This window comes from Silurus meridionalis, chromosome 19 (assembly GCF_014805685.1).
Source record: "Silurus meridionalis isolate SWU-2019-XX chromosome 19, ASM1480568v1, whole genome shotgun sequence".
NCBI lineage: Eukaryota > Metazoa > Chordata > Actinopteri > Siluriformes > Siluridae > Silurus > Silurus meridionalis.
In genome coordinates, this window is record NC_060902.1 from 17,825,402 (window position 1) to 17,836,772 (window position 11,371).

At 43.4% G+C, this 11,371-nt stretch overlaps 2 protein-coding genes across 3 annotated transcripts in view; both read left to right on the plus strand.

The window, feature by feature from the left end:
• The first annotated feature begins 601 nt into the window (after positions 1–601).
• Positions 602–4,529, plus strand: abhd14a (abhydrolase domain containing 14A). The gene is made up of 6 exons (XM_046875512.1): positions 602–788; positions 1,796–2,071; positions 2,327–2,442; positions 3,068–3,303; positions 3,570–3,784; positions 3,819–4,529. The coding sequence occupies exons 2-5, from the start codon at positions 1,812–1,814 to the stop codon at positions 3,750–3,752; spliced, it is 795 nt and encodes a 264-aa protein (XP_046731468.1). The 5' UTR covers positions 602–788; positions 1,796–1,811; the 3' UTR covers positions 3,753–3,784; positions 3,819–4,529.
• Positions 4,530–5,497: 968 nt separating this feature from the next.
• Positions 5,498–11,371, plus strand: part of LOC124402449 (aminoacylase-1-like) — a 9,499-nt gene continuing 3,625 nt past the window's right edge. Inside the window, exons 1-5 of one of the 2 annotated variants that reach the window (XM_046875504.1) lie at positions 5,498–5,942; positions 6,808–6,972; positions 10,065–10,129; positions 10,386–10,490; positions 11,191–11,285. In XM_046875504.1, coding sequence (XP_046731460.1) covers positions 6,843–6,972; positions 10,065–10,129; positions 10,386–10,490; positions 11,191–11,285 — 395 coding nt within the window. In that variant the 5' untranslated portion in view covers positions 5,498–5,942; positions 6,808–6,842. The remainder of the gene's footprint in view (positions 5,943–6,807; positions 6,973–10,064; positions 10,130–10,385; positions 10,491–11,190; positions 11,286–11,371) is intronic. The other variant, XM_046875503.1, reaches the window with a different exon arrangement.

Below are 11,371 nucleotides of genomic sequence, written 5' to 3' on the forward strand. Positions count from 1 at the left end.
TATCAGTTTATATCTACAGTTAATGTTGTGGAATGTCCAAGAAACAAGATTATCTTTTAGATTTGTTAGATCTGTTCCCACTTGGCTAATGCACTTCCAAGTGGTCTTTCTTAAGAAGGTCTACACCTGACTAAGTACCCAAGCTTTTCCTCTCCCCCTTTCACCTTCCCTTTGGTACTGCTCTAATGCACTGTTATGTGTGGTGTCAACGTCATGCCAAGTGACCTGAAATTGCTTGGCCTGTCCATGTTTTTCAGGAATTTTCCTCTGGAACAAATAAATTGATGTATATGATCTAGCTATATCTATAAAGAAAAACTTAGCTCATCATTTTAAAGAGAAATCACAGAACCGTGAAGTCTTCTGTCCTGGAGAGGTCAGATCATTTGGAGAATTCTTACAAAAATGTTAAATACAATACTTTTTTACAATCTGTTTATTATCAGTACAGTGTCTGTTACAGGAATACGTTACATAGCATTCATTTAACTTGCTGTAACTGTCAGGTTTAAGTGCCTAAATATTAATATTACTCTGTGTGTGTGTTAAATTGTCTTGTTACAGGGTGTCTTTACTTTTGTATGGTTATTATAGATTACAGGAGAAACAGAAGACACAGCGGAACCATTGTCCGCACTGAAGGCGTTCACACCCGGAACTGTTTTGGTGCAACGCCTGAGCGAATCCTGCACCGCGCTGTCAAGATGTCTGTCCTGAGAAGCTCCGTCCTCACAGCGTTCTACTCCGAGCTCCATCCTCACAGCGTTCCTCTCTAGGTTCCTCTGTAGGTGAGTCAGAATCCGTGATGATGTTTCTCTTTACTCCTTTAGCCGAAGTGTGTGATCTAGCTCTGGTGCAGGAGCTGACCTTAACCATGATCCCCGATCTGCGCATGGATCAGATGCGCTTTAATTCCACACCACCGAGCTCCATCTCTCACACACACACACACACACACACACACACACACACCTACCTCATACAGCAATGTGTACATCCGTTTCATCTGTGAGTGTGTGTGTCTGTGTGTGTCTGTGTGTTTGTGTGTCTGTGTGTTTGTGTGTCTGTGTGTCTGTGTGTTTGTGTGTCTGTGTGTGTGTGTGCGCGTGTGTGTGTGTGTGTGCGCGCGCGTGTGTGTGTGTGTGAGTGAGTGTGACTGACCTCCACCTTTCATTTTTTCTTTCTATTTAAATGTTTAATTAACTATAAAACACACACAACACTGCCAAATGGTAAAAGAAGGACACTGGAGTTACAGATTATAAATTCAGTATGAAGTTGTGTATTTTTTCCCCGGGCCCCTGAGCGAGGCCCTTAAACTCATAGCTACTCAGTAATATGGATGAGATAAATGTAAGTCTGGACTGAATAAGCACATCTGCCAAATGTAATATACATCCAATGGACACCACATAATGACAAGTCTGTTTCATGGGCAATGGTCAGACATGTTTTTTTCACTTCTGTTTGGTATCTGGTGTGGTTTCTTTGTTGCAATACGGTTCCTGTTCCACCAGGATTCCGATTAATGTTGACTTTGTGTAACTGATATCTGTCTGACAATCCTCCTGAGTTTTTGGAAAAAGGTGAGATGATCAGCACAACTGGTTCTCCTGGAAGAGTTCTGGGAGAATTTTATCAGCACCATGTTTGTGGATATCCTGTAGCTCCAGAACAGGACACTTCAGAAGATTTGTGTTGTTTTTATTGTAAAGGTTTTACTGTTCATCATGACCACCGAGTTCTGAAACCTGACAAGTGTTAATAAAATGTAAATCCTTTCTCCTGTGCGTAGACACTCCAGATACACAATGAGCTTTCTGCGTAACCGTGCGGTGGTGCTGGGCCTGGTGCTGCTCCTCACCGTGCTCCTGTACCTGCTGCTGCCGTCCTCTGTCAGACAGAGCAACACCGAGCCTTCTCTGGCAGTGCAGAGGACGCAGAGGCTCATCTCAGCTTCTCCGTCACCCATCAACATCACCGTCCGCACAGGACAGATCCCCAGTGACCCGCCGCTCTTCTTCAGAGAGGCACTGCCTGTGGACTCGGCCGGGAGACAGGTCCTACCCAGGTCAGGTCCGGTAACGTCATTACAACGAAGTAATATTTTTATAATGTAGCAAACTTTTTTTTTTTTTTTTTTACAATATATCTATTTATAACACATGCAGGAGATGCTATAAATGATTAAGCATAGGGATAATAAATACATATTTTATTTAAAATCTTATTTATTATTATATTTAAACAAACTGAAATATATATAATGTTATTATAGTATAATAAAATGTGTATGATGATGGGGGGGGTGTAATTCCTGTGTCAGGCTGCAGGTGGTGCTGCTGCACGGTCAGGCTTTCACTTCCAGGACGTGGGAGGAGCTGGGCACACTCAGTCTGCTCGCCGCTAACCGCTACCAGGCCCTGGCTCTGGACCTGCCTGGTACACATGCACGCACACGCACAAACACACAAACACACACACACACACACACACACACACACACACACACACACACACACACACACACACACCACTTTCTCTCAGTGTTTGAGACATGCACTGATATCCTCTGGATATTTGTTTATTTATTAGACGGTCATAGAACACCTGAGCATAAGTTTGGTATGTTCTTCTTCTTGATCATCCTATTCCACATTTAGTCTCCATTTGCGATTATAATAAGCTCCACTCTTCTGAGACGTTTTAGATTTTGGGGTGTGGTTTTGAATGGTGTTAGTAAATTCAGGTAGTGATGTAGGAGAGGTGAGGAGGCCTGGGGTACAGTTAGCATTCACATTCATCCTAAAGGTGTACAGGAAACTTTCCACTCCAACTCATGAACAGAAGAACTTCCTGGAGCTGGCTGTGTGCACAGGGGTGTTGTCGTGCTGGAACAGGTTTGGGTCTCCTAGTTCAACTGAAGGGAAAATGTAATGAAATTGTGTGCCTCCAGGTATTTGGTAATAGTTTGGAGAAGAACCACATCTGGCTGATGGAGAATTCAGGTGTCCTAATACAATATCTTTGGATCTGTTTGTCTGATTTTCATTCTCTCTCTGTCTAGGTTTTGGAAAGTCTCCAGCGTCTGAGTCGGTGAAGTCAGAGCAGAGTCGCGTGGATCTGTTGAAGCACTTCCTCGAGGCTCTGGGAGTTCGTGCTCCGGTTCTCATCAGTCCGTCTATGAGCGGTCACTATGCTCTGCCCTTCCTGCAGAGGTTCAACAGTCAGCTGCGAGCCTTCATCCCCATCGCACCTGTGGCCACACGGACGCTTACGCAACAGCAGTACCACGACATCCAGGTGTCTGTGTCTGTGTGTGTGTGTGTGTGTGTGTGTGTGTGTGTGTGTGTGTGTGTTTAATATACTATGGTTTCTATAGCAACACAGGAACATGGACAGTGAAAGCTTCACGCAAAACAACTTGTGTTTAAGGAGACATTTAAGAAGGAGTCCAGTGTCAGCGCTTTGCAACATTAAGTGGTAAAACTGCAGCAAGCATTATAATAATGTGTGTGTGTGTGTGTGTGTGTGTGTGTGTGTGTGTGTGTGTGTGTGTGTGTTTTCAGACTCCTACACTGATTGTGGTTGGAGAGTTGGACACTAATCTGGGCTCTCAGTCTCTGAAGAACCTGCAGCATCTTCCTCATCACTCAGTAGTGAAGCTGCCAGGAGCACGGCACGCCTGCTACATGGACAAACCACGAGAGTTCCACCAGGCTCTTCTGCACTTCCTCAACACACTCGAATAACACACTGGGGAGGGGGGCGGCTTAATAATTATATATATATATATATATATATATATATATATATATATATATATATATATATATAAAATATAAAAATAGATAGATAGCAGTATTACGACAGTTTAACTTTACAGAAATAATATGAAACACATGCATCATCACAGCTACAGTGCCATCTGTAAGAAAAAACACTGTGGTGTGTGTGTGTGTGTGTGTGTGAGTGAGTTACACTGTGGAAGGGAACAATTGAGAAGAAGATAAACATTTCACCTCAGAGACTTTCAGTCAATTCGTCGTGAACGCACTGCTCGTTCGTGATCAGCGGAACCAGAGTCACTCTTATTCGTTAGGATTCACTCCGCCTCATAGGCTACGCCCCCTTTCTCCAACCCCAGGGTCCAGACTCGGTGTGAAATATGAAATGCAGATGACATCATGTATATAACCAGTGCTGAAGAACTTCAGACAATCTGAACCTGCAGCTCAGGGCTTTGTCTCTGACACCTGGTGGCGCTCTTCTCTGTGTGTGCATGTTAACACTTCTCGTGCTTTCCACTTTAACCCTGTTGCTTGTAGACACTTTACACTAATGCAGTGTTCTTCCACTCCGTGTGTGTTGCATTGTGACTTATTTATTTCCATTATTTTATTTTATTTGCGTGTGTGTGTGTGTGTGTACAGTGTACAGTCCATTACATGTGGTTTCACCGCTTGTAAATAGAAAAGAGCTGAACAGTATTGACACTAAAAGGAATAATAAAAGTCTCCTTATCAGGATTTTACTTGATCACCATGTGTTTTTTTCACCGGTCTCAGTGCTCCTGTTTTCACCCTTTTGAAATGTTAAAGGAGATTTACTTTACTACAGAACCACGAATTAATCAGCAGCAGATTACTAATTAACAGACCACTGTCAGTTTTTATAATAATAATAATCATATAGTAGATTAGAATGGGGTGTGTTACTGATATAATCTCTGACATCAGTACAGCAAACAGGTCTCCGTTTTCATGGAGGTCTTTGAATGGAGATGAACATCAACTACAAATGATTGTGATGTCGAAAGTCTGTGTAATGTGCTTATTATACATCTCTGGATTTATTCTCCTTTTTACTATAAATAGGGGTGTCCTTGTTCAGATTAGTGATCATTCAGCTGAGAGTGAGATCAGACTGATTCCAGATGGTTCCAGGAGGATCCAGTTCATCCCAGAGATGTTCAGTGTGGTTTCACAAGTCTGTGTATCTGTGACACTGTTGTGTGGTGTAAAGCAGTGGTGGATGAAGTACACAAACCACGTGGTTGAGTTAAAGTAGAGATTCACTCTAAAATATTCCTCCAGTAAAAGTGTCCCTTTAAACTTCAAATATACTAAAGTATCCAAAGTACTGATTTATTATAACTATAATGTTCCTGTTATGATTTTTCTCACCCTAATCAACTCAGTTTATGTGAAAAGACTCGAATGATACTCTCAGCACACTGATCTATTAATATTAATATTATGTTAAACACTGATTAATATCTATTTAAATGATCATGAACACTTATTTTCTGCTACAATAATAAAATCATGCCCCTTTATAAGTCATCCGTGTGTCTTTACAGGCAGATATCCTGCTGATCTGGTGTGTGTCACCTGAAGTAGAGGTGGAACACAGGTCAGATTGGAGGTGAACTATGGAACAAGATGTTAATAAACAGTGTAAGAGTGGTGTTTTGTGTACAGTCCCTCCACAACATCATCATGTGTTCGAATGAAGACAGGAGGCCACAGTGAGGACGGGGAGATCATGGATGACTCGGTGATCGATTACTTTTCCTCGCCGTGTCCGGTTAAAAACAAACCCGGGCTCAGATCAAAACTCCAGCGCCCTACGTAGTATGACAAACTAGTAGGCTTAGAAACAGGAGTGAGGAACGCAGGAACATCTCCTACGTGTGTTTCCGAAGACTGATCTTCATTAGCAAAGACATTATAAAGCGAGAAGCTCGAGGTGTCGGTGTGTAAACAGCAGGAGAGTCGTGTACACTCGCCTACTACAGAGTATGAAGAAATAGTGCGGGTGTGTGGAGCTGTCCGGTTGCGAAACCACTGAAGATAAAAATCCCAACTTCTCCTTTCATCCAGAAGCATTCAAGAGTCTGCTGGTGCTGGCTGAATCTCCTGACCATCACATCTACACAGGTAAACCCCATCCTCGTCCTTGGATGTCGCGAACTAGCCAGATTAGCTAGCTAATACTTTATTCATTTATTTATACTATCCTTTTTTTTAATAAGAATCTTCTAGAATAAACTCCTTTTTAGACTTCCACATGTTGAACCCCGAGGAGGACGTGAGGTGTTTTGAGGAAAATGGTGATCACTGGTCACTTTTCCTGTTTGCTGTGAAACATCTGCGTGGCTCCAAATTCTGTAGTGTAAATTAGACACTTGAATCAGACGCATTGTGAGATTCGGCTTTATGGCTGTTCTCAGATCAGTTACTACTCTTAGTGTCGTTATTAAAAAATGCCAATAGAGCGGCGGACACTGACTCCAGATCAGATCCGCACATTTCTCCAAAAAGCAGGGGGGAGAACGTCATCATGAAACCAAGGCCACTTTCTTTTCTTTTCGAATGCGTATAAAGTGTTTATAATCGGTTATAATTGGATTTTTATTATTTCTAAAAAAAAAAGTGTATTTTCTGGCTTTATAAAAGAGAGATACAGCTGCGTAATCAGCAGACTTTTGTCGTTCCTGCAAAGCATTTAGGTTTCTATTTTTAAAGTAATATTTGTTTATTATGATGTTAATATTTGTACTGCTGCATGTTCTGTAGTTAAAGATAAACATGCAGCCTGTCATGCTTCTGACCTTAATGATGAAACTGTAGAGGGAGAGAGAGGAGATGATCATGTTAACAGGAATAATGAGTCGTGCTTTTTAATAAAAAGGCATGTACAGGACACAGGACAGTTTATATAAAGTGCTGACACAGCAACGGCAGTGGTTAATCTGTGTGTGTGTGTGTGTGTGTGTGTGTGTGTGTGTGTGTGACCTGTCAGCTCCTGCTGGTTAATCATCTCTGAGAGACAGAGGCATGTTGCCCGATCAGGATGGAGAGAACCTTGGAGGAGGAGGAGGAGGAGGAGGAACAAGTGAAGATCCCTCTGTTTCTCTTTTCAGGGAATATCTCCGTCTAAAGACGGTCCATCCAGAACCAGACTACGGTACTTCAGTTACAGATCGCTCACTCATTCACCTATTTACCAACTTATTCACCCATTCACTCACACATTTACTTGTACACCATCTCATTTACTCACCCACTTACTCATTCATTCATTCATTCATTCATTCATTCATTCATTCATTCACCCCTAAATCATTTTATTCACTACCTGATTCACCCATTCATTTACTCACCAACTCATTCAGTCACTCATTTACCATCTTAATCATTTATCTCGCCATGAAGATAGTCTCAGTATCTGACATGGCAGTAAATTATAGTGTAACTAACTGACTAACATCATTTATCTCATAAATTCACTCATTTCATTCCCATACATTCACAATCTCATTCACTCAATCACTCACCACTCACTCACTCACCCACTCACTCACTCACACTCACTCACTCACTTATTCACTCACTCACTCACCACCACTCACTCACCACCTCACTCACTCACTCACCACTCACTCACTCACCACTCACTCACTCACTCACCACTCACCCACTGACTCACTCACTTATTCACTCACTCACTCACCACCACTCACCACTCACTCACTCACTTATTCACTCACTCACCACCACTCACTCACTCACTCACCACCACTCACCACCACCACCACTCACCACTCACTCACCACCACTCACCACCACCACCACCACTCACTCACTCACTCACCACTCACTTATTCACTCACTCACCACCACTCACTCACTCACCCACTCACTCACTCACTTATTCACTCACTCACTCACTCCACTCACTCACTCCACTCACCCACTCACTCACTCACTCACTTATTCACTCACTCACCTCACTCACTCACACTCACTCACCACTCACTCACTCACTCACTCACCCACTCACTCACTCACCACCACTCACCCACTCACTCACCACCACTCACTCACCCACTCACTCACCCACTCACTCACTCACTCACCACCACCACCACTCACTCACTCACTCCACCACTCACCACTCACCACTCACTCACCACTCACTCACCACCACTCACTCATTCACTCACCACCACTCACCCACTCACCACCACTCACCACTCACTTATTCACTCACTCACTCACCACTCACTCACTTATTCACTCACCACTCACTCACTCACCACCACTCACTCACCACTCACCACCACTCACCACTCACTCACCCACTCACCCACTCACCCACTCACCACCACTCACTCACCACCACTCACTCACCACTCACCACTCACTCACTCACTCACTCACTCACTCACTCACCACCACTCACCACTCACCCACTCACTCACCCACTCACTCACTCACTTATTCACTCACCCACTCACTCACTCACTCACCACCACCACCACTCACTCACTCACTCCACCACTCACCACTCACCACTCACTCACCACTCACTCACCACCACTCACTCATTCACTCACCACCACTCACCCACTCACCACCACTCACCACTCACTTATTCACTCACTCACTCACCACTCACTCACTTATTCACTCACCACTCACTCACTCACCACCACTCACTCACCACTCACCACCACTCACCACTCACTCACCCACTCACCCACTCACCCACTCACCACCACTCACTCACCCACCCACTCACTCACCACTCACCACTCACTCACTCACTCACTCACTCACTCACTCACCACCACTCACCACTCACCCACTCACTCACCCACTCACTCACTCACTTATTCACTCACCACTCACTCACTCACTCACCCACCCACTCACTCACTCACTCACTCACCACTCACTCACTTACCCACTCACTCACTCACCCACTCACTCACCCACCCACTCACTCACTTACTCACCCACCCACTCACCACTCACTCACCACTCACCCACTCACTCACCCATTTACTCACCCATTTACTCACCCACTCACTCACCCACTCACTCACCCACTCACTCACCCACCCACTCACTCACCCACTCACTCACCCACTCACTCACCCACCCACTCACTCACTCCTTATTCACTCACTCACTTATTCACTCACTTACTCACCCACTCACTTATTCACTCACTCACTTATTCACTCACTCACTTATTCACTCACCCACTCACTTATTCACTCACTCACTTATTCACTCACTCACTCATGGTCATGGTTATGATATATTTGAGTTATTATGGTAGTACCTTGTATTATACTAAAATATATATATATATATATATATATATATATATATATATATATATATATATATATATATATATATATATATATATAAGTAATTCCAGACCAGAGGAGGGTTTATGTAGATTTGAGTTCATGTCGGAAAACCCAAGCACAGCTGTGTGTTGTAATCCAGTATGGAGTGTCCTATCTGGAAAAATCCGGTTAGGCTCATTCACCCTTCGTCACATATAGAGGTGTGTGTTTTCACCGTAGAGGATTCTATGAAGCTGAACATAGCACAGGGTTGTTTATCATGTATTTTTACACGAAGAGGGAGGGAGTGAAAGAGGGAGGGAGGGAGGGAGTGAAAGAGGGAAGGAGGGCAGGCAGTCGAGTTCTTATTCCACCAAAGAAGGAACTGAATTATTCATTGTTTATTTACAGTAACAGTGACTCCGCCTTTTCCTTCTGTCTGCTCTTTAACATGCAGCACTTTCCATCCTGCATCATAACAACCTTCATTAACACGTGATCTGATACACGTATTTGCATGTGTCTGTGCTGCAGGGTTCCTCAGAAAGACACTGTGATTTAGGGCTTCATTTTCCTACAACACACACACACACACACACACACACACACACACACACACACACACACACACACACAGCCTGCAGATTTAATACAGTTACATTTAATACAGTTACTAATTTGTTACAACACACACACACACACACACACACACACACACACACACACACACATACACACACACCACAAAGCTCAGGGATGAATACACTGGAAACACACTAAACATGCTGACATGCTGAGAAAATGATCAATGTCAGCATATTTTTCTGCAGGGGTTTGTCTAAGTTTCTGACTTGAACGTGTGTGTGTGTGTGTGTGTGTGTGTGTGTGTGTGTGTGTGTGTGTGCATGCACAGACGCTGCTCTCAGGTTCCTGGCCAGGATTTCCGAGGAACTCGGTTTGCCCATGAAGAAAGTGGAGGTGAAGTGTGTAATGAACTACACAGGCAGTTTATTAGACACAGTAAAATGTGTTACATGAGCTTCAGAAAGCTCTAATGAGAACATCAGACATGGTAAAGCATCAATATGTAGCATGTTAGCACACCTCATCATGGTCCAGGGAGCAGAGGAACTTTCGGTGTCTGGTTTAATCTGCATGAAGGAGTTATATTTAGTGTTATACATTAAATAATACATCTCCGATGTGTGGTAACCCTTCTTTCTCCATGTCTCAGATGTGTCCTGGTAGAGTCATGACCATCCTGACGTGGACAGGCACGAATCCTGCGCTGAAGTCCATCCTTCTAAACTCTCACACCGACGTCGTTCCTGTGTACCAGGTACCGCAAGAACACACAAAGGAACTCAAATGTACCTCACAGTAACTCGGGGGGGAACAGTGCATATGTATGTGGCAGGACTCTCTGAAGTTCCTCTAAAAGTTCCTTGTCTATCTCATCAATCCCATAATCATGCCGTAGCTCTGTATTTCAGATATACTGTTTACTGTAAGACATACACTGACTCCTAGCAGCTGTTTTTACTGTCCACACTTCATCTACATGATCACGAACCTGTTCACACACAAACCTCGTCAGACTCAAAGGTCACACTGTGGTGTCTGCAGTTGAGTAACAAAGGAGCTGCTTGTTATTAAGCATTACTGAGTATTATTACGTTTTTCTAGGCGTTATTAAGTATCATTAGGTATCATTAAGCATTATTAGGTATCTTCAGTGCTGGTTTTTTTTTTTAATGTTGCTCGGCTCACATGGAAAAAAACTAGGACACGTCAAACGTCTCTGTGGCAGATCTGCCCAGCTTCACACAGAATTTCATTTACTCTTCATTCGTACTCACTGTTCGTGATGAAATCACAGTCATGGTAACACATGTATAACAACACCAGGTAGTAGTGTTAGTCTCAAAACTTTTGAATACCACTTTATATATTTATATATATATATATATATGAGTATATTCCAATGATCTGAAAAAAAAGAAAAAGGAAGCATGACATCTGCGTGATGTTCTCTACAGGAGCACTGGAAGTACGATGCGTTCGCGGCTGTGAAGGACCCCCAGGGGAACATCTACGGCAGAGGAACCCAGGACATGAAGTCGGTCACTATACAGTGAGTTCAGTGCTCCAAACTTCAGAATCAACCTGTACACACCAAAACACATATCAGTGACTGAGAACTGCTTCTTCACCTGTATT